Raw genomic sequence first — 27,211 nt, forward strand, 5'->3', positions numbered from 1 at the left:
GTGAGAAACATGTCTGGGAGGAACACAGTTCAGAAATCATGAAAATAGCTTAGCGACAGCTGGGATTTTGACTGGGAAATCAGACGCAGATTGTGTGTGAGTGTTATAGAAACGTAAACCTTTTCCTTCCCTTCTCGGTTTTGAGAGTCATAGTGGAATTAAATATCCCCTTCCCTTTCTGAGGAGTTTGATGCAGAAACCTTACCTCTGTTGTCTGGTTTCTGACGTAGTACTCCTAACGCTGTGTCCTCTTTAATACGTTTTTAATAAGTCAATCTGTTCCCCAGCCTTGTTCAGTACTTCAGAAATGCGGCCTTCCTTCCTACGTTCCTTGAAGTAATCACTGACCTGAATTGGTTGGATTGGTGAAAGCAATAAGGTTGTTAACTTGCTTATACCCATTCAATCACGTATCTCTATGCTAACCTCAAGGGGGGAAAAAGGAAGGATGCATATTTCTAAAGTATTGGAACATGTCTTAGTCCTGAGGCTGAGTGGTGAGGTCATCCACATGAGGTCATGGCCTAAACATCTCCCAATGACAAAATCAGACCGCCGGCAGGTCTTCGACACACACTATTATTATCCAGTGTTGCTCAACGTTCCCCCAGAGAGAGAGAGAGCGAGAGAGAGAGAGAGAGAGAACCAATGTGACAGAAAAATACTCAGATGCCGCTGGAAAAGAGAGAAAGTGTGATTTAATTTTATGCATTGTTTGGCTTGTGTTTCTGTTTATTATTATTATTATCTTATTAAATCATTTAGCAGATCATTTCACTGATACACTAGATGAGGAAACATCTTGTTAATGTTTTGTCCCCCACTTGGCCCCTCGAAGGGGGAGTGTAGGTTACACTATGTGCTGATAATACAGTCACACAGGATGCTGAAGGAGAAATGGAATACCCAAATGGCACCCTATTCCCTGTATAGTGCACTACTTTTGACCAGGGCTCCGGTCAAAAGTAGTGCACTATATAGGGAATAGGGTGCCATTTGGGATGCAACCATGGATGTGAGCTTGTACTGATTTGTGACTTTATGTCCCAGTGAGGTTCAGTCTTTGGCATGGCAACGTGGACAATAAAAAACAGAATGTTTAATTAGATAAAGGCGATGGAAGAATGGTGGATACTCTTTTGCGGGAACAAGATGTGGGCGTTGTATTTTGCGCTCTGTTTCAGAAAGATCGCAATTGGGGAATAAATAGGCATTTGACAAAAATGTGTATCCCAGATTTGGAGAATGCGCAAAACGGGTAGCCATGCATATCATAACAATTAGAGAGTGGGGAGATGTTGCTGTCCTAAACAGTACAAAACCACATCTTCACTAGGCTTCATCTGTTGTTAGGCTTTAATGATAGTAATGTCTATGGCCCGTGCCATGGCCTATGATTCCAAATACCATTACAGCACGTCTGCACACACACGTTCCCCCAAGGTGACATATTATGTGACCCAAAGCTGTATGAACTCTGTATGACCCCTGTTTAACCTCCAGCTGTCTCCCATATTCACTGTTCTGAACTGTTCGGAACTCTGTAAGAACCCTCTAGAAGCCCTGTATTACCTCCAGCTGTCACATGTATTCCCTGTGTTCCTTTCCCCAGTGACGTGTCCCTGACGGGGGTGTCATCCCTCCCCACAGCAGGCCTGGAATCTCTCAGGGAGCTGATGGCCCGCAACGCCTGGAACCTGAAGAAGCTCCCGCCAATCAAAACCTTCAAACACCTGGTTACCGCAGACCTCACCTACCCCTCCCTGTGCTGTGGCTTCAAGAACCTCAAGAAGAAGAGAGGGTGAGATGATGTTTTAATGTTGTTGTTTTTTTATGTCAATCATTGTGAAGCCATTTCCATGTTGTGTGGACAATGACGTTTTTCTGGAGATGTGAAAAGGATGTATCTTGTGTGTGTTGTTGTTGAGCTGTTGTTTCACACATTTATTTTTATTGTGTACTATATATACAGTTGAAGCCAGAGGTTTACATACACTTAGGTTGGAGTCATTAAAACTCGTTTTTCATCCACTCCACAAATTACTTGTTAACAAACTAGAATTTTGGCAAGTCAGTTAGGACATCTACTTTGTGCATGAGACAAGTAATTTTTCCAACAATTCTTTACAGGCAGATTATTTAACTTATAAATCACTGTATCACAATTCCAGTGGGTCAGAAGTTTACTGTGCCTTTAAACAGCTTGGGAAATTATGTCATGGCTTTAGAAGCTTCTGATAGGCTAATTGACATCATTTGAGTCAATTGGAGGTGTACCTGTGGATGTATTTCAAGGCCTATCTTTGCTTGACATCATGGGAAAATCAAAAGAAATCAACCAAGACCTCAGAAAAAAAATTGTAGACCTCCACAAGTCTGGTTCTTCCTTGGGAGCAATTTCCAAATGCCTGAAGGTCCCATGTTCATCTGTACAAACAATAGTAAGTATAAACACCATGGGACCACGCAGCCGTCATACCGCTCAGGAAGGAGACGTGTTCTGTCTCCTAGAGATGAACGTACTTTGGTGCGAAAAGTGCAAATCAATCCCAGAACAACAGCAAAGGACCCTGTGAGGATGTTGGAGGAAACAGGTACAAAAGTATCTATATCCACAGTAAAAAGAGTCCTATATCGACATAACCTGAAAGGCCGCTCAGCAAGGAAGAAGCCACTGCTCCAAAACCGACATAAAAAAGCCAGACTGCGGTTTGCAACTGCACATCGGGACAAAGATCGTACTTTTTGGAGAAATGTTCTCTGGTATGATGAAACAAAAATAGAACTGTTTGGCCGTAATGACCATCGTTATGTTTGGAGGAAAAAGGGGGAGGCTTGCAAGCCGAAGAACACCACCCCAACTGTGAGGCACAGGTGTGGCAGCATCATGTTGTGGGGGTGCTTTGCCTCAGGAGGAACTGATGCATTTCACAAAATAGATGGCATCGTGAGGTAGGACAATTATGTGGATATATTGAATCAACATCTCAAGACATCAGTCAAGAAGTTAAAGCTTGGTCACAAATGGGTTTTCCAAATGGACAATGACCCCAAGCATACTTCCACAGTTGTGGCAAAATGGCTTATGGATAACAAAGTCAAGGTATTGGAGTGGTCATCACAAAGGCCTGACCTCAATCCCATAGAAAATCTGTGGGCACAACTGAAAAAGCGTGTGCGAGCAAGGAGGCCTACAAACCTGACTCGGTTACACCAGCTCTGTCAGGAGGACTGGGCCAAAATTCACCCAACTTTTTGTGGGAAGTTTGACCCAAGTTAAACAATTTAAAGGCAATGCTACCAAATACTAATTGAGTGTGTGTAAACGTCTGACTCAATGGGATTGTGATGAAAGAAATAAAAGCTGAAATTAATCATTCTCTCTACTATTATTCTGACATTTCACATTCTTAAAATAAAATGGTGATCCTAACTGACCTAAGACAGGGAATCTTTATGAGAATGTAATGTCAGGAATTGTGAAAAACTGAGTTTAAATGTATTTGGCTAAGGCGTATGTAAACTTCCGACTTCAACTGTGTGTTATATATATATATATATATATATATATACACAGTGCCTTGCGAAAGTATTCGGCCCCCTTGCACTTTGCGACCTTTTGCCACATTTCAGGCTTCAAACATAAAGATATAAAACTGGATTTTTTTGTCAAGAATCAACAACAAGTGGGACACAATCATGAAGTGGAACGACATTTATTGGATATTTCAAACTTTTTTAACAAATCAAAAACTGAAAAATTGGGCGTGCAAAATTATTCAGCCCCTTTACTTTCAGTGCAGCAAACTCTCTCCAGAAGTTCAGTGAGGATCTCTGAATGATCCAATGTTGACCTAAATGACTAATGATGATAAATACAATCCACCTGTGTGTAATCAAGTCTCCGTATTAATGCACCTGCACTGTGATAGTCTCAGAGGTCCGTTAAAAGCGCAGAGAGCATCATGAAGAACAAGGAACACACCAGGCAGGTCAGAGATACTGTTGTGAAGAAGTTTAAAGCCGGATTTGGATACAAAAAGATTTCCCAAGTTTTAAACATCCCAAGGAGCACTGTGCAAGCGATAATATTGAAATGGAAGGAGTATCAGACCACTGCAAATCTACCAAGACCTGGCCGTCCCTCTAAACTTTCAGCTCATACAAGGAGAAGACTGATCAGAGATGCAGCCAAGAGGCCCATGATCACTCTGGATGAACTGCAGAGATCTACAGCTGAGGTGGGAGACTCTGTCCATAGGACAACAATCAGTCGTATATTGCACAAATCTGGCCTTTATGGAAGAGTGGCAAGAAGAAAGCCATTTCTTAAAGATATCCATAAAAAGTGTCGTTTAAAGTTTGCCACAAGCCACCTGGGAGACACACCAAACATGTGGAAGAAGGTGCTCTGGTCAGATGAAACCAAAATTGAACTTTTTGGCAACAATGCAAAACGTTATGTTTGGCGTAAAAGCAACACAGCTGAACACACCATCCCCACTGTCAAACATGGTGGTGGCAGCATCATGGTTTGGGCCTGCTTTTCTTCAGCAGGGACAGGGAAGATGGTTAAAATTGATGGGAAGATGGATGGAGCCAAATTCAGGACCATTCTGGAAGAAAACCTGATGGAGTCTGCAAAAGACCTGAGACTGGGACGGAGATTTGTCTTCCAACAAGACAATGATCCAAAACATAAAGCAAAATCTACAATGGAATGGTTCAAAAATAAGCATATCCAGGTGTTAGAATGGCCAAGTCAAAGTCCAGACCTGAATCCAATCGAGAATCTGTGGAAAGAACTGAAAACTGCTGTTCACAAATGCTCTCCATCCAACCTCACTGAGCTCGAGCTGTTTTGCAAGGAGGAATGGGGAAAAAATGTCAGTCTCTCGATGTGCAAAACTGATAGAGACATACCCCAAGCGACTTACAGCTGTAATCGCAGCAAAAGGTGGCGCTACAAAGTATTAACTTAAGGGGACTGAATAATTTTGCACGCCCAATTTTTCAGTTTTTGATTTGTTAAAAAAGTTTGAAATATCCAATAAATGTCGTTCCACTTCATGATTGTGTCCCACTTGTTGTTGATTCTTGACAAAAAAAATCCAGTTTTATATCTTTATGTTTGAAGCCTGAAATGTGGCAAAAGGTCGCAAAGTTCAAGGGGGCCGAATACTTTCGCAAGGCACTATATATATATATATATATATATATATATATATATATATATATATATATTCGGAAAGTATTCAGACCCCTTGACTTTTTCCACATTTTGCTACGTTGCAGCCTTTTTCTAATATGGATTAAATTGTTTTTCCCTTATCAATCTATACACAATACCCCATATAATGACAAACAAAAACAGGTTTCAAAATGTTTGGGGAAATGGAAATATCACATTTACATAAGTATTCAGACACTTACTTTCTTGAAGCATCTTTGGCAGAGATGACAGCATTGAGTGTTCTTGGATATGACACTACAAGCTTGGCACACCTGTATTTGGGGAGTTTCTGACATTCTTCTCTACAGATCCTCTCAAGCTCTGTCAGGTTGGATGGGCAGTGTTACTGCACAGCTATTTTCAGGTTTCTCCAGGGTTCAAGTCCGGGCTCTGGCTGGGCCACTCAAGGACTTTGTCCTGAAGCCACTCCTGTGTTGTCTTGGCTGTGTGCTTAGGGCCGTTGTCCTGTTGGAAGGTGAACCTTCACCCCAGTCTGAGTTCCTGAACGCTGTGGAGAAGGTTTTCATCAAGAATTTCTCTGTACTTGGCTCCATTCATTTATCCATCTCCTGACTAGTCTCCCAGTCCTTACCGCTGAAAAACATCCCATCCCTGACAAAGGGATTGCTCAGTTTGGCCTGGCGGCCAGCTGTAGGAAGAGTCTTGTTGGTTCCAAACTTCTTCCATTTAAGAATGATAGAGGTCACTGTGTTCCTGGGGACCTTCAATGCTGCAGAAATGTTTTGGTACCCTTCTCCAGATCTGTGCCTCGACAATCCTGTTTATGCACTCTACGGACAATTCCTTCGACCTCATGGCTTGGTTTTTGCTCTGACATGCACTGTCAACTGTGGGACCTTATATAGACAGGTGTGTTCCTTTCCAAATCATGTCCAATCAATTTAATTTACCAGACGTGGACTCCAATGAAGTTGTAAAAACATCTCAAGGGTGATCAATGGAAACATGATGCACCTGAGCTCAATTTCGAGTCTCGTAGCAAAGGGTCTGAATACTTATGTAAATAAGGTATATCTGTTTTTTTATATACTTTTGTAAAAACCTGTTTTCACTTTGTCATTATGAGGTATTGTGTGTAGATTGAAGAGGAATTGTATTTATTGAATACATTTTAAAATAAGGCTGTACTATAACATAACAAAATGTGGAAAAGGGGAAAGTAGTGCTCTGGTCAGTAGGTGCTCTGGTCAGGTCAGTGAGTGCTCTGGTTAGTGGGTGCGCTCGACCCCACAAGCCCCGAGATGCCGGTAAAGACAAGGCCCGGCCCCAGGCCAAATTTTTTTTTCCAAGTGCTGGAAAAATCAAGCCCCACCCGAGACCTGGACGGGCATGAATGCAAGCGCACCCATAACTACCAGGATCCATACTAACACCACTAACAGCATGAAACCAAACCACAAAACGTAAACTGTGAAACTCATAACAATCCCATCTCCACCCCTTATTGGAGGACCTCAAACATTTCTACTGTACACTTGTGTGTAGAATTATTCCAACACTCATCAATTCCACCGTTCAGACAGCCACAGATCAACCCATCTTTCCCAATAAATCATCATTCTACCATTTCCTCTCGCAATTCTACCATGGTGTCTCACTAGGGACTCGAGCCATACCATCTGCAACGTTGCCCCAAAAATATACATAAACAAGAGCACAACCATATTTCCCTTTGACTGACTGGTCCTTCCAACATTTGTTTGTCTGGAAGTTTGTAAATCAATGCTGCTTGGCTCCGTTACAACTAGAGACCTGTGAACTCTTTCATTGATGGTTTTGTAAATGGAAATAAAATGATAGAGTGCATTACTAACCCTGGAAGTGTACTGTAGTGTGTATTGCTCTGTCTTGTGTTCAGTTACAGTATGATTAATGGCTGTTGAATAGCACAGCTGTAATTGCTCAGTGTGGATGTTGGCTGAGATGAAGTCAACTCTGACGCGTTTATAACGTTTTTATTAGGTGGCTTTAATTGCTGTCAGTCAACACTCTTATTGTAGGAAGACCAACAAGCCTCTCAACATGAATCCGTTTTTCTTTACCTGGGTATGTAAATAATATGATAGCTGGACCCAGGAGTGTATGAAGAGGTATTTTGAAGTAAAGGATTCAAGCTAAATTATTTTGTATTTATTTGTTTGCGCTCAACTTGAACCTACCGTCATTCACAGTTTCATTTGATCAACCTTGCAATGTTCATTACAGACTCAAAAAATTATTTCACCTTCAATTATTCTTAAAGCAGAAAGTGAAACTCACAGAAAAACTCATAGATCTACAGTACACTTTCTACAATGAGTCTCTTTTGACACTGCAGATACCTTGAGTACATCATCTGCAACCTGACAGCTTTCTACGACCAGCATCAAAAGAGATCAGTAGGTCCCCTCAGAGTCCCATCTCTTCAAATAGACCCAGCCTCTGACACTGCAGCAGACCGGCACCAGAAGAGATCCGTGGGTCCCCTCACAGTCCCATCCCTCCAAGAGGATCCCATGGGGGATGCAGCTGACCAGCAGCCCAGCGAGGTGGGCTTCAGAGATGGGGTGTCCAGAGACACCCAGGGAGATCCCCGGAGAGACTTCCAAAGCAGCCTCCACTACCACGCTTACTTCGGGGGCCAGCCGGATGATGACGTGGGCTTCGGGGAGACACTGAAGGTAAAGAGAGACTGGTCAGCAACCAGTGTTGCCCGTGCTGACTGGGTGGGGAAATAACAAATCAAGGAAAATGATACATTTCTGTGTCTGTGATAATCTTATCTTACAGAACCCCCAGGAGGACACCAGCCAGGACTTCGACAGTCGCTACGACTACGTGGTCTGTGAGGAGGGCGAGGAGGTGACCTGCGCCCCTGCACCGGACGAGTTCAACCCGTGCGAGGACATCATGGGCTTCAGCTTTCTGCGGGTGTCTGTGTGGTTCGTGTCCCTACTGGCTGTTGTAGGCAACATGGTGGCACTTCTAGTCCTCCTCACCTCTCACTACAAGCTCTCCGTCTCCCGCTTCCTCATGTGTCACCTGGCCTTTGCTGACCTCTGTATGGGGATATATCTCCTCCTCATCGCCTCTGTGGACCTTCACACCCGGGCAGAGTACTACAACCACGCCATCGACTGGCAGACCGGGCCGGGCTGCGGGTTAGCTGGGTTCTTTACCGTGTTTGCCAGTGAACTGTCGGTGTATACGCTAACGGTGATCACGCTAGAGAGGTGGTATGCAATAACGTTCGCCATGAGGCTGGACAGGAAGTTGCGTCTGCCCCATGCAGCTGCTGTGATGCTGGCTGGATGGTTGTTCTGCCTCCTCCTAGCGACGCTCCCCCTAGTGGGGGTTAGTAGTTACCAGAAGGTCAGTATTTATCTATTTCTTAATATTAATTGATTGATTCAGTGATTGTTACAAAACCAATTAGCCAGTCTATGGTAAGCCTAGGACCCCGTAGACCTGCAAGAGTAGCCATAGCAGTGGGCTGGCTAATCGGTTTTGTAACGATTGATGGATGATTTATTTGATCTTTATTTAACTAGGTCAGTATCTGCCTACCCATGGACACCCAGTCCACCGTGGCCCAGGTGTACATTGTCTCAGTCCTTATCCTCAACATCCTGGCATTTCTGGTCATCTGTGCCTGTTACATCAAGATCTACTGCACTGTCCATAACCCGCACTACCGGTCCGGCTCCAAAGACACCAACATCGCAAAACGCATGGCCGTCCTTATCTTCACGGACTTCCTGTGTATGGCGCCCATCTCGTTTTACGCCATGTCGGCGGTTCTGGACCGGCCTCTCATCACTGTATCCAACTCTAAGATCCTGCTGGTGCTCTTCTACCCTCTCAACTCCTGTGCCAATCCCTTCCTGTACGCCATCTTCACCAAGGCCTTCAGGGGGGATGTCTTTATCCTGCTCAGTAAGGTGGGGCTGTGCCAGCGCCGGGCACAGCTCTTCAGAGGGCAGACGGTCAGTTCGAAGGGTAGCAGTGGGGTATGTCACCAGGGCCGGAGAGGTAAGAAGAGAGACAAAAACGAGAAGGGAACAGGACCAGAGGAGGTACCCATCCACCTGCAGGATCGTTCTGGGTCTGGTCAAACCTACCTCCAACCCACCTCCCAGCAACCCAGTCCGGAGAACCGTAGCCTGGACACATGAACTCAAACCTAGCCTGGGGAGATCAAAGAGTACTGTGATGGTGCCAGTGGTGGTTTGGTTGGAGAGAGGAGAGGAGTCACAGTGAAATCAAAACTGGAACTGGATTGAACTGTTCAGATATTTTACAGCAAGCCAGTATTTTTTTTTTTTTCTGAACCTTTTCGCACGTTTGACTGTTTTCACAATTTCTGCTGTGTTTTTTGTCGTTGCAATTAATATACTGACAGTCAAGGAATATTACGTGTCAGTGAGATATGAGATATTCTGGTTGATTGCAGCAAAACTTTGTTAGGAAATGATCCTATTTCGGTCGTTGTTAATTCTAAAGATTTAATTGGGAGTTGAAACGGTTGCTAAATGTCAGCTGTACTGTATCTGAAAGAAAGTTGATTTACACTTTTGTTTAAATTGTAGATGAACTGGAGCTGCCCCCCCCCCCCCCCCCCCCCCCCCCCCCCCCTCCAAGAAATATCTCCTCGATCAATGTTTTATCACATTTAGCAAATAAATCTACCCCGGTTTCTTGTGAACTTTAAATCCATGATTATTCATACCAGACACAAAAAAGGGACATGTTTTTTTTACACTAAGAGCTAAATGAAGACAATGAGAACTTTGAGAGAGAGGTCTGCAATATGATATTTGATTTCTCAAACGATTCCTTAGAGGCTCCTGGATATTGTCCTGGTACTGTATTACAGATCAGCCTGCAGGTCCAGGGTGATTAGAAACTAGACCGAACTTCAGACATGGGAAATACTGCATCCCTTAATGTTGCACAATGTGTATACTGTATAGAAATGAGAAGAGTAATCCATGTACAAAGGCATAAAATGCTAAACTTTGTGATACTGCATCTTTTTAGTGTGCCTTTTTAAAAATGTTAATTAACAAACCAGCTACATAAAGGAAGTGAGGAAATGTGTTAATCGTCACATGGCATCAATCTATAGGAACCATAATGTGAAAACCAGACATGACTGTTTTTACCGAACCGTTCTCTCTGAAAAGTATCTACAGCGTAAGTGATCTGGTTTTGCCCCAAATGTAAATTACATTCCAGCGATACATTAAACATTTGTCTCCTTATTTTTCTTCTTCTCGTTGTCCTATTTAATGTTGCTACTGAACTGATCCAAATAAACACGTAAAGAATTTCCAGAAATACACCCCAACCCCGAAACCAATATATATTTCCTTCAGATATGTGGCTTTTCAGACAATCAGAAGATGCAACCAGACCTGGGTTCAACTACTATTTCAAATATTTAAATTAGTTTCACATACATTCCGATGTATGTATTCAGATATATTTGATTGGAAAGACAAGTTGTTGAATATTTTAATACATTTGGAAATACACTTACTCATATACATCACTTGCACTTAACCTAGGTATTTTAAAATAGTCTCAAATACAATTGGTAGACTACTTGGTTTTTATACATAACCAGTCAAATACTCTAATAAAAAGTATTTGTTTGGGCTGTGTATTTGAAAATACTCCCAATACACACAAAATATTTTCAATACCAGATACTCAAATACACATGTATTTGAACCCAGGTTAAAACCGTGCCTTGCTAGAAGAACCTAGGAAAAACACAAACATGCAAGATAGCTGTTGCTATAGTGAGATATTGGAGCTTTCTGCCAATGACCGCCCGCTTGACATCTGGATAGCATTTGAACTGCACTGTGACATTTTCAGAGAAATGCAGACCGCTAGGGAATGAACTTTCCTGGAAAAAGGATAATTTCCTATTATGTTTTTATTTTCTCTCTTGCATCAGGCCAAAGTGATATGCAACTCTTCCGTTCAGCTAAATAAAGGTTCTTGGCCTGTTGTTAGATTTTGTCAGATATCCAACAGATTAAAAATATTTTTTGCTGGTTGACAAGTTGTCTTAGTCTAGTCTTCAATATCAAAAGGATTAAATACAAGGAAAATGTGAATAATAAAACCAACCGAGGAGCATGTAACAGGCTGTTATATTGAAGTAGTAAAAACACTCATCACATTTATTTGTAGTATTACATTGTTATTGATTACAGCACTGAGTTGAGGTTGAAAGGCAATTCACTGTACTTGTGCATGATTGAGGGGTGAGACAGATCATGGAGTTCACCAGAGTACATAACGATAACAATATTATGTGCTCCCATGGCTCAAACTAAAATAAAATATGAATCAAACAGTCATGGTCTACAGACAGGGTCAAACAAACTGACTTGTTAAATTGAACCAATTTCATTCCATTCTCTCTTTAGCCCTGGTTCCTAACATGGCCTGGCCCATTTCTCTCCTGGTATTTCAAATAAACCGCTCATCTCCCAGCCGCTCCCCAAATAACCAGGAGGGCAGGGCGCTTTGGATGAACGACATGCAACCATGCTGCCATATTGACTTTCTCAACACAAATAGTGGGAAGAGAATGAGAGATGGGAAGAAACAAAGAAAGAAGGCACAGATTCTAATATCTAAAAAATATTAGGACTATGGGTCTGAGATCGTGCTATTTTTATATTAATGCTGTGACTCAGCTTGTTGACTTGTCCCTCCTCACGTCTCCGCAGGTCAGTAGGTGTAGTCAGTATGCTGCTCTTGAAAGGTCAAGGGTCACCGTCTCAGAACTACTAGAGCGTTCCACCACGCTCTGCTCTCTTACGCAGCGAGAACATTTGAGAATGAAGTGGAGGGGAAAGAAAACACTCCTTCCTCCCTTTCAGATTTTTCAAGTGTCTCCAGACCACCTTGCCTGACATTATTTCATGCTAGTGAATGCCACAGCCGACAAGACATGTCACAAGGTCCCACGTCACACGTTCCAATACTTTTAATAACAGCCAGAGTCCATCACTATAATTGGATGGACTGCAATGTCCACCATCAAGCCTGTAGACCTGGGTCAAATATCATACTTTCTAGCGAGCTTACTCCCAGGATATTCTCCCCGTCAGACTTGGGATTTTGGAATCAAGAGGATACACGGGAGGTACCTAGATCCATAAAAACCATTAGGCAGTATAACTAGCAGCTCTCTACTCCAGTGCTCACTCAGGAGTAGGTTAGGCCTAGACTACTTGGAGTATGTAGGGTCCACTATCCCTCATCCACTCCATCTGAGTTAACGTCAACTCCATGTGGCATTTAGGATGGGCCATTACTCATCTTTCCATTTACAATCAAAAGTACCCACATGAAACATTCCAGCCCGTCTGGAATTAGGGCACGAGAAACACCCACACAACATGGCCCACTGCCATACAGTATTTGGATTATCCCGCACAAATGTGGGAAGTGGGGATTAAACTAGATTGTCATCTCCGTGGAAAAGGACTGTAGGTTTATAGCTGATCGAATGCTCAGTTTTTTTTTTTTAAGTTTGTGTCAAAGCTAAAAATCACCCGAATTCTTTATTTTCCGCGGTAAGAAATTCTTAAATTCTGCCGCTCATCTGTCAATGAACGATTATACTATTTCATTAAAAACATTAAATAAGCCATACACAAACCAGCTTTGATATTACTTTAATAAAATGTTTAGAAAAGGCAAAAACAACATGTCTGCTCAATAAAATACTACCTTCTCTAATTACTTGTATTCAAAGCACATCCTCCAAGTTACGGTCATTCACAAAGATCTGATTTTAAATAAAATAAAAATGGTTATATGAATGATACAAACAATACATCTCAAACAAACCGTTTTTTTTTTTTGAACAGCAGTTGAAAAGCATGGTACATGAAGAATAAAATAAGTCAAAGTACATTATCTAGAGAAACCCTCTCCAAATGATCATTATATGTGAATACCTAAATGCCAAACTAAAATCCAAAAAGGCACAAACGAAATTACATCAGGGAATTAGAACATGTGGAATTAGGAACAATGCTAAAATTATTTGATTAAAATGGTCAAAACCACTTGAGCAGAAGAGTGGCTCATATCATATGCTACTGCTTGTCCAAGCGCAGAGTTCCAGAACTAGAAGCTACTCTGAAATGTTCCAGCATATACTTTAGTCATGAGTTGGGCCATTGTGTCTGAGAATGACTGCACAGACATACGTATATACACACACACACACAAAACCCAAACAGAATCAAAGCTACTATGAAAAAGCTGAAAACATACTTTATTTATTTCAGAGACATTTTTTTGTTGCAATGGGGCACTGTTAAAATAAACTGCAGAGAACACACACCTTGCCACCCAGAAGTTGAAACCTGCTTGAACAGGACTTTTCTAAAATCATCATGATTAAAATGAAAGCACAAGACAGACAGTGCTGTACACAGCAGCCAAGACATGGCCCACAGCACATGGAGCCTAGTCCAACCAAGTAAAAGAAAAAAGGAACACTTCGTTATCATCATAAGAGCACAGATTGGTGCGGCTTCTTGATTACTTTTACCCCCCCCGCCAAAAAATATAACACTGCCTGAGCTTTCAGGAATAAATACAAAAATCGACACAAAACAAATGAATCACAAAAATGTTATCTATTTGTACTGTAAAATCGGAAAGGGGATGTGGGTTGTCCATTCTTCCAACAACATTAACTGATGAATCCATCTTCAACAAGCAGTGAACTCGGACAGACCTCACAAACACACAATATTGGGCATGCTGTGGCCAAACTTGACTGACTTCACGATACATCGACACTGACAATGCAAATCCCCAGCTGGCTGCACTGATTAACCACTGAATTAGAAGACCAGATACACAAAACAGGAAAACTGTAAGTGTTTGTAGACATTTGTACAATAATTGTATCTATCCATTCATTGGTTGATTCATTAACCGTCTTTGCACGGGGTCAGTCAACGATAGAATGATTTAGGAGGGCTTGAAAAAGAAGCAGAAGGGGAATTATTTGTATTTGTTTTTATCCCCAATGGCATCCTATTCCCTTTGTAGAGCACTACTTTTGACCAGGGCTCACAAAAGTGAATTCTATAGGGAATAGGAGGTGCCCTGGGTTCCCTTCACTCAATTTACATCACTAGGTCATTACCAACCTTTTGCCTTTAGTGGGGTTGGTCTTCATCATAACAATAAAAATAGAAAAAGTTACAAGGATCACAGGAGGGGAGCGCTACACTGCCGAACACACAGTGAGTACTAGTATCAACTGTATACCCGGAAGGAAACTTCTAGTGTGGACCATGAGAACACGTGGCAGGAATATCATATCAGTGACATGGAATGGAGATTTACAACAACAAGCTAATAATGACGGCCTTTGCAAACAGCCAATTTAACTCAATACACTGGTGTCAACTTTACTGTGTAGTGCAGGGTCACTGAGAGAAAAAAAACCCTACTAGGATTGACTGACAAGTTCCCTAGCCAATCACTGGGCACAACTGGAATTGACAGATTTCCCTGTCCAATCGCTGGGCATTTTCACTGAACTTTGACCTCGATTCAAACCTATAGATATAAAGTGTTTAGGGTGGGTCAAGTCAGTGGTTATATCTGGTCCACTACAACTACAAGTGTGTAAGACCGTCAGTTCAAACTGAAGTTGAATTCATTCAAACAAAGAAGCGCAAAGGATCCCTCCTCCTCTGAGGGTTCTACGATGCAGGGACAGTCTTCTCAGGCTTGTTGGGTATTGATACTGAAATACCATTCATTCAGATGTGCATCTCACAGTTTTGGGTGGTGTCATATATTTTCCTTCGCCCACCAACCCACCACAGGTCTTCGGGCTGAAATGTCTCCAGTGATTCCCTGGGTCTTCAGTTATTGAGGTCTCCCTCTTTCTCGAACAGAAAGTTCCAGAGTTCTTTTGTGGTGTTTTGTTGCTTTGCCTACATTCCAAACAGCCGCCTATTCCCCTATGTAGTGCATTTATTTTGACCAGAGGATTATGGGCCCTGGTCAAAAGTAGTGCACTATAAAAATCGGCAATAGGGTGCCATTTTGGATGTACCCTTTTTTGTGGTGCGTTTTACCACTCAGCGTCCCCGATGGCTTTGGAGAAGACGTAGTCTCGGCCATTCAGGTTCATGATCCCATCCTTCAGGTGGAACTTCCATTTGTTCTTACTTCTGTGGATCTGAGGAGAGAAAAGCGTGAGAGTTCAGTAGGAACAGACGGATGCCTCGCTCTTTCGCACAATGCCATGCGTGTGTGTGTGTATCGGAGGAGAACAGGGAAACCAAATGGACAGTGTCAGTGATGGCGTTAGGAGAGGAGCAGAGGGGGATACCAGACACATACAGGAAGTCTGGGGTTTCCTCCCTGTGGATTCTCATATACAGGATACATACATCGTATTGTAGTCATCTGGGGATGACTTACCTTGTCGTACTGGCACACCACCACGTTCTCTGTGTCAAACAGTTCTTGGTCCTCCTCATCACTTACGTCATCTTCACTGTTCAGAGGCTCCTGAAAGGGGGGGGGGGGGGGGGGGGTTAATAACCTACATACAGTGCATTCAGAAAGTATTCAGACCCCTTGACTTTTTCCACATTTTGTTACGTTACAGCCTTATTATAAAATTGATTTTTCTACACACAATACCCCATAATGAGAAAGTGAAACCAGGTTTAGAAAATGTTTGCCAATTGATAAACGAAAAAAACAGACCTTATTTAAATAAGTATTCAGACAGTTTGCTATGAGACTCTAAATTCAGCTCAGGTGCATTCTGATTTCATTGGTCATCCTTCAGATGTTTCTGCAATTTGATTGAAGTCCATCTGTGGTAAATTCAATTGATTGGACATGATTTGGAAAGGCACTCACACGTCTATGTAAGGTCCCAACAGTTGACAGTGCATTACAGAGCAAAAACCAAGTCATGAGGTCGAATGGATTTTCTGTAGAGCTCCAAGACAGGTTTGTGTCGAGGCACAGATATGGGGAAGGATACCAAACTATTTCTTCAGCATTGAAGGTCCCCAAGAACACAGTGGCCTCAATCATTCTTAAAAAAGGAAGATTGGAACCACAAAGACTCTTCCTAGAGCTGGCCGCTCAGCCAAACTGAGCAATCAGGGGAGAAGGGCTTTGGTCAGGGAGGTGACCAAGAACCTGATGGTCACTCTGACAGCACTCCAGAGGCAATGGGAGAACCTTCCAGAAGGACAACCATCTCTGCAGCACTCTACCAAATCAGGACTTTATGGAAGTGGACAGACAGAAGCCACTCCTCAGTAAAAAGGCACATGACGGCCCACTTTGAGTTTGCCAAAAGGCACCTAAAGGCCTCTCAGACCATGAGATCAAGATTCTGGTCTGATGAAACCAAGATTTAACACTTTGGCCTGAATGCCAAGCATCACATCTGGAGGAAACCTGGCACCATCCTATGGCGAATCATGTCACAGCATCATGCTGTGGGGATATTTTCAGCGGCAGGGACTGGGAGACTAGTCAGGATCGAGGAAAAGATGAATGGTGCAAAGTACAGAGAGATTTTTGATGAAAACCTGCCCCAGAGAGCTCAGGACCTCAGTCTGGGGTGAAGGTTCACCTTCCAACAGTACAATGACCCTAAGCACACAGCCAAGATAATGTAGGAGTGGCTTCGGGACAATGTGTAAATGTGTTTATATATTTTTTATTAGTTATATTATTTATTTTTTAGTCGCAAACATTTCTAAAAACCTGTTTTTGCTTTGTCATTATGGGATATTGTGTGCAGAAGAAGGAATTTTGTTTCTCTCCAATTTTAAAATAAAGCTGTAACAAAAAATTTAACTTTCGAAAGGCACTGTATATCCATCCTATCATTCAATCTCTACAGTCAAATCTAGAGAGTACAACAGTGTGCTAGTAAAGTGCTTTGGAACTGGTTAGAGAGTTTTGCTCACCTAGTCAGTGGGTCATACAAACATTCTAAGGGTAAAAGTTTAGAACCATTGTGTCTCTCTCTCGGTCTCATTGAGAGTACTACCCACCTCCTCCACCTGGCCGTCCTCCCCTCCATCTTTATCCTTGTCTTCATCCTCATCCTCATCATACTCCTCCTCCTCCTCGTCCTCATCCTCTGAGGACGTGTCCCCCGCTCCGTCAACCTGCAGCATCATAGGAGGCTGCTGCTTGGCTTGCTGCTGTGGTGGCCCTGGCGCAGCGCCACCCTGGGCCTGTTGGACTTGTTGGACCTGCTGCTGGATCTGCTGCACCTGGCCGGGCTGGCCTGGCATCTGCATTACCTGAAGAGAGAAATGGGTTAAGAAGGATTGGGTGGTGAGAGCTGGTTGAATGTGGAATGGGGTGTTCAGCAGAGGAATCATCATTTGTACAATACGGTAAATAATTCCCTCTTGCATATCTATAGATTCTCAAAAGTAGAGTGTAAAAATACATTGAATGTAGGTATACCAATGCATATTTTATCAAAACATTTCAGGGGAATACATGAACCATCCTTTTTTAATTCCATAGAGCACCAGTAATAACTAGTGAGTGTTTGATATCTGACCTGTGCGTTCTGCTGGACCTTGTTCCCAGTGAGGACGATCTGTTGAGGCTGGATGATGACTCCAGTCTGCTGCGGGTGGCCTCCCTGGAGAGGAGCCAGAACCTGAGGGGCAGCAACATGACATTACACCCCACTGAACCACCAGGAACTAGTAACGGACACTTCACCTTCCAAAACCACTCATCTTGCACAACATAGCCACCTTAAGCCACTTCTGTAAATCTGAGGACCTCACAGAAGGCCCATAGGGTAACGGCCATTTTATCCTCCACTACTCATGTCATCGATCATAGCTTTGACACAGGACCAGGTATTCTGGCACTGGTTAGTGAGCAAGTGGCAACAAAATATTTGTGATTGAACTGTGGACAATCTGTACGAGGAGGACCACCTCCACCAGAGGTACCACCTCCATTTGTCTATTTCTGCCACACCTGTTGCTGACAGGCGTATAAAACCGAGCACACAGCCATGCAATCTCCATAGACAGGCATTGGCAGTAGAATGGCCATACTGAAGAGCTCGGACTTTCAATGTGAAACAGTCATAGGATGCCACCTTTCCAACATGTCAGTTCGTCAAATGTCCGCCCTGCTAGAGCTGCCCTGGCCAACTGGAAGTGCTGTTATTGTGAAGTGGAACCGTCTAGGAGCAACAACGGCTCAGCCGCGAAGTAGGAGGCCACGCAAGCTTATAGAGCAGGACCGCCGAGTGCTGAAGCACATACAAATCGTCTGTCCTCCGTTGCAACACTCACTACAGTGTTCCAAGCGACCTCTGGAAGCAACGTCAGCACAAAAACTGTTCGTCGGGAGCTTCACGAAATGGGTTTCCATGGCCGAGTAGCCGCACAAGCTTAAGATCACCATGCGCAATGCCAAGTGTCGGCTGAAGAGGTGCAAAGCTCACCGGCATTGGACTCTGGAGCAGTGGAAACATGTTCTCTGGAGTGATAAACCACACTTTACCATCTAGCAGTCTGACGGAAAAATCTGGGTTTGGCGGATGCCAGGAGAACACTACCTGTCCGAATGCTACCATAGTGCCAACTGTAAAGTTTGGTGGTGGAGCAATAATGGACTGGGGCTGTTTTTCCATTGTTCAGGCCCCTAAGTTCCAGTGAAAAGAAATCTTAAAGCTACAGCATACTATGACATTTTAGACAATTCTGTGCTTCCAACTTTGTGGCAACAGTTTGGGGAAGGCCCTTTCCTGTTTCAGCATGAAAATGCCCCCGTGCACAAAGTGAGGTCCATACAGAAATGGTTTGTGATCGATGCAGAAGAACTTGACTGGCCTGCACAGAGCCCTGACCTCAAACCCATCGAACACCTTTGGGATGAATTGTAACACCGACTGTGAGCCAGGCCTAATTGCCCAACATCAGTGCCCGACCTCACTAATGCTTGTGGCTGAATAGAAACAAGTCCCCGCAGCAATGTTCCAACATCTAGTGGAAAGCCTTCCCAGAAGAGTGGAGGCTGTTATAGTAGCGAAGTGAGGACCAACTCCATATTAATGCCCATGATTTTGGAATGAGACGTTCAACAAGCCATGTAGTGTATATGTTGGAGGGCGGCGAGCAGACCTACCTGTGTAATGGGGCGTACCTGCTGTATTACGGGAGCCTGCACGCCACCCGGCTGCATCTGAGGAAGGACCTGCTGTTGTAGCACCATCTGCTGCTGAGGCTGGATGATGTACTGAGCACCGTTGGCTGCACGCACAAACTGTAGGATCTGACCTGGGGTCAGAGAGGAGGATATTAGACCTATGAGGCGTATGTTCAGGATCTGACTGGAGAACAGAGGAGAGGAACGAGCAATGAAGACCGAAGCCCTCGAGACCCAGACCCAACCTCGTGAGACTCAATCAAAGATCCATATTATCGAAACCATGACCAGACCAAGAACAGTTTGAATGTTGAGAAACAAGTATATTAACAAGTCAGAAAGAAATGCTTCTTATTCCTAGGTTGTACACACCGTCCGCTGTCTTAATATAACAATTCTGGGACAAATTGCCTGATGTGCGTCACCCGGGAAGGACATAAGAAATCCAGGGCAGAACAAAAAAAAAACAGATTGGTATTTGGTGAGGTAATCTTTCTGCAACAATACGGCTGTGTATATACTTTTAGTTGTCAAATAATCAATGAATCACTATGCACTGTTATAATACATGATTAATACTAGAGCTAGTGTGATGTTAAATGTCCTACCTTGGCTGGTGATAAGCTGATGGTAGGGACTGACACCTGTGGGTAAGGCCAGGGTTGCTGCGGTGGCTGCTGCACTCTACAGGACAAACAGAGAACACACACATTACTAACCAGGCAAGGACAAAGAGCTACTCCTACTCATTCACGGGGAAAATATATAAATAAGAGGGTGCGCTAGAATATGTGCTTGTTCAAGATAAGACTCTGCACAGATTAACAGATCTTCAAAACGCCTGGAGAAGCATTTCAAATGTAACCTATCAATTTGCTATAATCCCATATTCTGTGCAGACCGGTGAAATCTGTGCATCACACAAAGACTACAACGTCTAAATCTATGACAAGTGAGTTCAGAAGACAAAACCAGTTGATGGGGGAAGGTTAGAGAGGGAAAAACAGGCCAGAAAACTAGGGAGACACTTTTCTATCCAGTCTTTGAAAAACAGAGCTAGAATATCCCAGAGTCTACAACTGATCTAACTTCAGCTCAGAAAATACCCGGGGGGGGGGGGGGAGAACAGACGAGTGTGAGGCTCTTCTCGGTTTATCTACTCAGTAATCCAGTCTGAAATCCATAGCTCTCACTAAACGATTTCCTGAGTGGCCTCGCTTCTCCTCCCCTCCTCCCCTCATCCCTCTGTTCCATCTGTCCTCCAGCTGGCCTGGTCAGTGTCATGCTCAGAGCCAGCTCTTATGTCACCGGTCCTAAACGTGTAGTCCATCTACAGACAACCACCCTACTCCACTCACCATCCCCGTTGCACTCATGTGCTGCAGAATCTTAGGATCCTGCACAATGACTTGCTGCTGGGGTGCTGTGGAGAGACAGGGGAGATGCATGTGTTCATTAAAGTATCGATTACACACTCAGTAATTACACTTCTAATAAATGTGAAACAACATCTTGCCAATGCCGCTTTGGAACAAACAGTGTGTGTGTGTGTGTGTGTGCATGTAAACAAATACTGCATTATAATCATCATCAAGGGATTATATTACCGCTTGTGACAGTAGGCCGGGTGGATTGCCAGCTTGTCACTGTGAATGAGAAAGGATTATCTTTTCAATGCATTTGTGGTTTTCATATACTTTGCAGGTAGTCGTTTCAAGTAGTTCTTTGAAATTGACTTTGAATTCGGCAACTTGAACGAGGACCTGTTGTGTCTGGACTCACAGCAAATGATATCATACACTGAGTGTGAAAAGACCAGACATGGTGGTTAGGGGTGGCAGGCAGGACTGGTCTGAGGTGGGTGGTTGGCTTTAAAGGGGTGTGTCAGGGAACCGTCGACATGGGTTTTACATAGCGCTTTTCAATGCCCCAAATATGTTCATACACTGGAGGTGGACCAGGAAGTGAGAAAGACGGTGATTAGAGGTGTTAGAGCAGGGGTGTCAAACTCAAATACCCAGTGGGCCAAAATGTAAAACCTGAACAAAGTCACGGGCCAACATTGAACAAATTAACCTTTTAATATGGACCAAAACAAGTTTTGCTTTAACATTGAATATGGAACAAGCATCGCTTATTACCATACAATATATAATTTAATAGTGGAGACATGCAAAATCGAATTTCAAATGAAAAAACACAATGGCATTCATTTATTAAATAAATAAAATTTAAATAAAAATTGTATGCCTCTTTTCTATTTGCAGCCATCTGATTTAAATACCAAAATAAACTTTTTCCACTGGCTAATAATTTTACAAATAAAATGATAATAAATCAATCAACCATTCAAGCCCATGCCTTGTAGCAAGAAAAAGTGCATAAAGAAAACGTTAATTATTGCACACTGGTCTAATCTGATGTGCCCAAGCCAGATACCTGGCATCTCTTCTTGGATGCTAGTTCATCAATGTCTGGGCTCAAGCTCTGAGCTGAAGAAATCCTCAGTATCGAGCGAAGATGTTCATCAGTCAGACGTCTCCTGTGAGTTGTTTTGGTCATCTTCATCGAGGAGAAAAGTTGCTCGCATAGATAAGTGCTGCCGAACATGGAGAGCATCTGAGCAGCTTGGGTGCGGAGCTGAGGCATTGTGTCAGGGATGAACCGTGGAAACTGTGCGGCGCCCACAGCATCATACTTTGACTTCAGCGTGTCGTTGCACTGGAGTTCAATCAGCTCCATTTGGATGTTGGTTGGTGCATTTTCCACATCAACTGCGAAGGGATTACTAAGCAGTTCAAACTTGCATTTCTGGGCATCGAAGTCGGCAAATCGCCGGCTAAACTCAGCGGCGAGAACACTGAGTTTTTCAGCAAACTGTGCGCATGGGAACACGGCGGTAGAGATCTGCGCTTTTATGGATTGGCAGCAGGGAAAATGGCAAGGGTTTCCTTGCAGCATCTGATTCTCCCACAGGCACAGTTTAGTTTTGAAGGCCCTCACTGCAGCGTACATGTCTGTGATGATGCGCCCCCGCCCCTGAAGCTGCAGGTTCAGCGCATCGAGATGGCTCGAGATGTCACAGAGAAAGGCCAGCTCACACAGGAACTTTTGCTCCCGGAGCTCTGCTGTATCCTTCCCTTTGGTTTCCAGGAATTGACATATTTCCTCACGCAGCTCGAAACATCTGTTCAGTACTTTTCCTCTGCTTAGCCATCTCACCTCTGTGTGATACGGCACGTCTGCGTATTCCGAACCACACTCCTCCAGAAAAGATTTAAACTGGCGGTGATTTAGACCTTTGGCTCTTATAAAGTTAACTACCTGTGTTACTGTGGTCATAACATGTTCCATCTTTAGGGCTTTGGCACACAGTGCTTCCTGATGTATGATGCAGTGGTAAACAGTTAGCTCACCTGCACAGTTCTCTTCCCGCATCTTCTCCCGAACCATGCCCACCAGTCCACTCTTTTTACCGCACATCGCTGGCGCACCATCTGTCGTTAATCCAACGAGTTTATCCCACGGCAGCTTTATTTCAGTTACACATTTGGAAACCTCCTCAAAGATTTCCTTTCCTGTGGTTGTGCCATGCATTGATTTGAATCCTAATAGCTCCTCCGTAACACACAGATTTGAGTCCACTCCACGGATGAAGACTGACAGCTGAGCAGTATCAGATGCGTCGCAGCTCTCATCCACAGCGAGGGAGAACGCAACAAAATCTTTTCCCTTTTCCATCAGCTGGTCATACAGATTGGTGGCAAGATCACATGTGCGATCAGCTACTGTGTTCCTGCTCAGGCTCACGTTTGAAAATGCTTGTTTTTTCTCTGGGCATACGAGGTCACAAACCTTCATCATGCACTTTTTCATGAACTCTCCCTCATTAAAGGGCCGGGCTGATTTTGCGATCTCTGCTGCCACTATATAACTAGCCTTTACAGCAGCCTCGCTTTGTGATGTGGCTTTTTTAAACATATTCTGTTGTGAAATCAAACTTCTTTTCATCTCCTCTACTTTCTGGCTCCTTTGAGTCATGTCCAGGTCCTTGTATTTGTCATGGTGTTTCGTTTCATAGTGTCGTCTAATGTTGTACTCCTTACTTACAGCCACGTTGACTCCACAAACAAGACAAACAGGTTTGTCTTTTACATATGTAAACAGATATTCTGCCTCCCACTTGGCCAGAAAGCTCCTGTTTTCTGCCTTTCTTTTCGCCATTTTTGGGAAGGGTTAGCTCGCTGACAGTTGTAGCGTCTATGTTGCTATGACTACTGTCACAGAGGAGAGAGCGTTTCTGGGTCCTGTCCTGATTGGCGCGCGAAAACAGCAGAGCATTATGGGATTCGTAGTATTAGTGGTGAATGCGCTGTATAATACCGGCGGGCCAGCTCTAGTAGTAATTTGGTCCACGGGCCAGAGTTTGACACCCATGTGTTAGAGGCTGAGCATATGGCTGTAAAATGGGGCAATGGTTTATAGGCCAGGTTAATTTCCTGAACACAGATTCAACCTAATCCTGGACTAAAAAGCCTAATCAATTGAGAATCTCCATTGAACATGCTTTTTAACTATAGGACGAGGCTTATTCTGTATCTGGGAAACCAGCCCATAGCGTACCAAGGACAGCAGAGGTGATATGTCATGGCCGTGGACTCACCTTGCTGCTGCGGGGGCAGGAGGACCTGCTGTGCCTGGGCTTGCTGGGTGGCCTGCTGGGCCTGCTGATGGGCTGCTGCCTGGAGGGCCGCCTGCTCCTCGGTATGGAAGCCCTCCACTGCCTTACTCTGCATCAACTTGTTCTCCCACAGCTAGGGAAGATGAGAGGAAGACAACTTTTAAAAAATGGAGGGGTAGGTAAGAAGTTGACCATCAGCTTATAGACTAATATAATTTCATGTTTTCCAGAGGGATCTTTAGACTTGCTCGTCCTCTGACCACAAACGGAAGGTGGAGTTAGACGGTCCATTCATTTGGGATTGAGGCTTAGAGATCTCATATTGCATAATAGTAGGATCTACTACAGATCTGCAAAAGAGGAAGAATATTCTAGAATGGAATGCGTCTAAAAAGGAAGTGATGAGTTCCGTACCGTTTTGAGCTCCATGAGAACCTGCTCGTCCACCCCCTCATCCAGGAAGAGCTCCCGGACTTCGTTGATAACATCTTCAATCACAGACCTGTACAGTTTAGGCTGACAGAACATACAGAGAGCACTGTTAGAAGTGCTCTAATATATAGTATAGTTATTCCACATAGTGATAACTGAAATTTACTCAAATGCAGCTTGGTAAAGAATGTCAGCCAACAAATATGTTTTGAAAAATGTCATTTTGGGGCATGACTGCCTTTGAACATCAGTGCCAGGCATTCATAAACTGCATACCACAAGAACCTTAAAATTAACAGAATTTAGAAACCACAAAATTGCAATTATTGCATTCTGACAACGAAACGATGTAAAAAAAAAATCAGTTCCAAATTATGATTTGTAAAGTAAAAGTGTGCATTTCATTGCATTCCCCAAAATTGTACAAATTCTTGGACAAGTTGGGACAATTCGTCATCAAGTCATATTAACACACGATTGAACATAGTTTGGAAACCCTGGACTAGACCACAAATGTGCAGTGCATATGGGAGCTTTCAAACCGTAACTAAGTTAACGCAGCAATCGTTTCTCAATCAATCGGCCTTTAGGATTTTCTCAAACTGTAAACAAACTAAATAAATCGAGCAGCTGGCGAGAACTCAACTCAATAGGCCATGCACAATATAGTTTAACGTTCAATCGTCGATCATACACCGTAAAAAACGAAAATGGTCGCATGAACACGACAAAAAAAAAGGGTCACTTTCCCCGGTGTCACCATCGCTCTCCCCGCCTCTTGGCCTGTCTGCTCACTATTTAAAGCTCGGTCTGGTGTTTATACGTAGAGACGGTGACGTAGGGTTGAGTAGCGCCTTCCCATCCCGGGCAGTCTATATTAGAGAGCCAATATGGCTGTATAAAACCGAGCTGCGGAAAGGAGGAGGGTCACAACCGTCGAGAGAGGAGACGTGGAAGCCATTTTACGGAGCCGGGATCAGGCACACATTGCCTCACGCCCGCAGTCACTAATATTCGATTGTTGGCTGTAAATGGGATTGTTGCTAGAAGATAGTGTGACTTGAGCTGGTTCAAATGTGATTTTAGAGACGGACAAATAAATAGTGGAGAATAGAGGACTACGTGTTTTGGGGCGGCTAGCGAGAAGCCTTGTTCGTGTAATGGTGGACAGAGGCACTGTACGACCTTGTTTGAAATGATCAAGCAATAAATAGCACCTGAATCAGTTTTAATTCCGACATTTAGGAATTAAACAAACGCATTGGATGAAGGTGCTTCCAACTGTACATCAAGGCAAACTGCTAGTTTTCATTAGGCTCCAGGAACAATTCCTAAACTCGAAGCTACTGTAGATAGTTACTAGTTAGCTAGCAATAACGTTAGGTATCGTACTAACTACGTTAAATATTTTTTAGCTAGCTCTCCAGTCCACATTGAAAATGCACCAATGTAGTTGATGCATGTTGACTAGCTAACGTTACTGTAGTTAGGTGCAGAATAGCTTGCAAATTAGCCTACAAAGCCAATAAACAAGGCTCAAATCACATTTCTAACTTGATAATTAATCATCTAGCTTAAACGAAGACTTGACTAAAGGTCAAAAATTGCATCTGAGAACATTTGCCCAAGTTAAAAACATTCCCCAGCTGCATTCTGAAAATGATTTAGCTATGGTTTCGAAGAGGTTAAAATGGCTGTTGTACTTATGGCTATCATTTTTATTCATGAGAAAATCTAAATTGTTTGCCAACAATATTCCCTAGGTTACTTATTTTAATGTTTTTGCACTCAAATTATTTTTTGGGGCAGTTAATTTGCCGTCGTAACTAGTTCTGTCTCACTAACTACCCTCTGAGAATGATCCTTACCACTGGATTCGAGTTAGCCGAGCTCGCCATTACGCGTAGTGTAAAACCACACGAAAATGAAGCGAGGAATGAGAGCAAAAAAATGAAAAACGATCTAAAACAACTGGGTACGATACTTAAAATTAGCCGGCATAACTTTTGTAAATAAAACACAGATTTGAACGGTCTTATTTACAAATCCGGTCTGTGCCTTCCCAGCCGTTCTTCTCCCGCCGTTGTCCTCCTTTATATACTGAGCTGGAGCTGCGAGTGCGCGAGACATAAGGCAGGTCAATCCGGTCATTACCGCGAGAGTCCGCGAGAATATCGTACAGAAGAAAAACATATTCCGTTTTGACAGTACTGCGATTTGTATTTTTACATAGTGTATTGGGAATTGAATGAATGAAAACATTCACAAAAGCAAATAGCTTTGCTTATATAATTTCTGATTAGCTTTGATGCTGACTACTGTTTTTTTTTTTTGTATTACTACGTTTTGTTTGATATATAAACATCACAATGCATTCATGCAATCTGTTATATTTTTATTTACCAGACGTTGCAAAACAAGGTAAACTGTCTAATGCCATATTTCTCAGGCAGGCACAGGAATTTATGAGCTATGCGAAAATAAGTTTTTCCTCATAGAGTGAACCAGTAGTCTGTAATGCAGATTGGATGGTGCCGCCAGTGGAAACTAACATGTTTATAGATTGGATAATCTTCCTTTTTCTAAATATTTTTCGTTGTTTCGCCCAAAAAGAACGTTTTTAGTGT

The 27,211-nt window shown here is 43.2% G+C and overlaps 2 protein-coding genes across 13 annotated transcripts in view; one reads left to right on the forward strand and one right to left on the reverse strand.

Moving 5' to 3' along the window:
- The window catches only part of tshr (thyroid stimulating hormone receptor), a 32,491-nt gene extending 21,994 nt beyond the window's left edge, over positions 1 to 10,497 (forward strand). The window contains exons 9-12 of the mRNA XM_021612271.3: positions 1,613 to 1,801; positions 7,572 to 7,914; positions 8,024 to 8,605; positions 8,785 to 10,497. Of these exons, the coding sequence (XP_021467946.2) occupies positions 1,613 to 1,801; positions 7,572 to 7,914; positions 8,024 to 8,605; positions 8,785 to 9,408 (1,738 nt within the window). The 3' untranslated portion in view covers positions 9,409 to 10,497. The remainder of the gene's footprint in view (positions 1 to 1,612; positions 1,802 to 7,571; positions 7,915 to 8,023; positions 8,606 to 8,784) is intronic.
- A 2,426-nt stretch (positions 10,498 to 12,923) lies between these two features.
- Positions 12,924 to 26,741, reverse strand: gtf2a1 (general transcription factor IIA, 1). Of its 12 annotated transcripts, none has more exons than XM_036985246.2 (12): positions 26,453 to 26,741; positions 24,567 to 24,668; positions 24,135 to 24,285; positions 21,079 to 21,117; positions 20,830 to 20,894; positions 20,080 to 20,155; positions 19,844 to 19,882; positions 19,451 to 19,602; positions 17,859 to 17,960; positions 17,335 to 17,589; positions 15,728 to 15,817; positions 12,924 to 15,482 (listed from the first exon to the last, which is right to left on the reverse strand). In XM_036985246.2, exons 1-12 carry the CDS (start codon positions 26,480 to 26,482, stop codon positions 15,375 to 15,377), a joined length of 1,209 nt encoding a protein of 402 aa, XP_036841141.1. In that variant the 5' UTR covers positions 26,483 to 26,741; the 3' UTR covers positions 12,924 to 15,374. The 12 variants fall into 12 exon arrangements, with proteins under 12 accessions (XP_036841141.1, XP_036841142.1, XP_036841144.1 ...); XM_036985247.2 differs by having other exon boundaries at positions 19,469 to 19,602; positions 26,453 to 26,736; XM_036985249.2 differs by lacking the exon at positions 26,453 to 26,741 and adding an exon at positions 25,231 to 25,396.
- Between the last annotated feature and the right edge of the window lie 470 nt (positions 26,742 to 27,211).

This window comes from Oncorhynchus mykiss, chromosome 8 (assembly GCF_057628025.1).
Source record: "Oncorhynchus mykiss isolate SJ-2025 chromosome 8, ASM5762802v1, whole genome shotgun sequence".
In the NCBI taxonomy this organism is placed as follows: Eukaryota; Metazoa; Chordata; class Actinopteri; order Salmoniformes; family Salmonidae; genus Oncorhynchus; species Oncorhynchus mykiss.

Excerpts from the sequence above, each read along its gene's own strand:
- gtf2a1 (XM_036985246.2), bottom strand. The coding sequence starts at position 26,482 with ATGGCGAGCTCGGCTAACTCGAATCCAGTG. Across the intron at positions 24,286-24,566 it reads TTCTCATGGAGCTCAAAACG|CTGTGGGAGAACAAGTTGAT; the intron begins GTACGGAACTCA and ends CATCTTCCCTAG. Across the intron at positions 19,883-20,079 it reads TCAGCTTATCACCAGCCAAG|GCAATTTGTCCCAGAATTGT; the intron begins GTAGGACATTTA and ends GACGCACATCAG.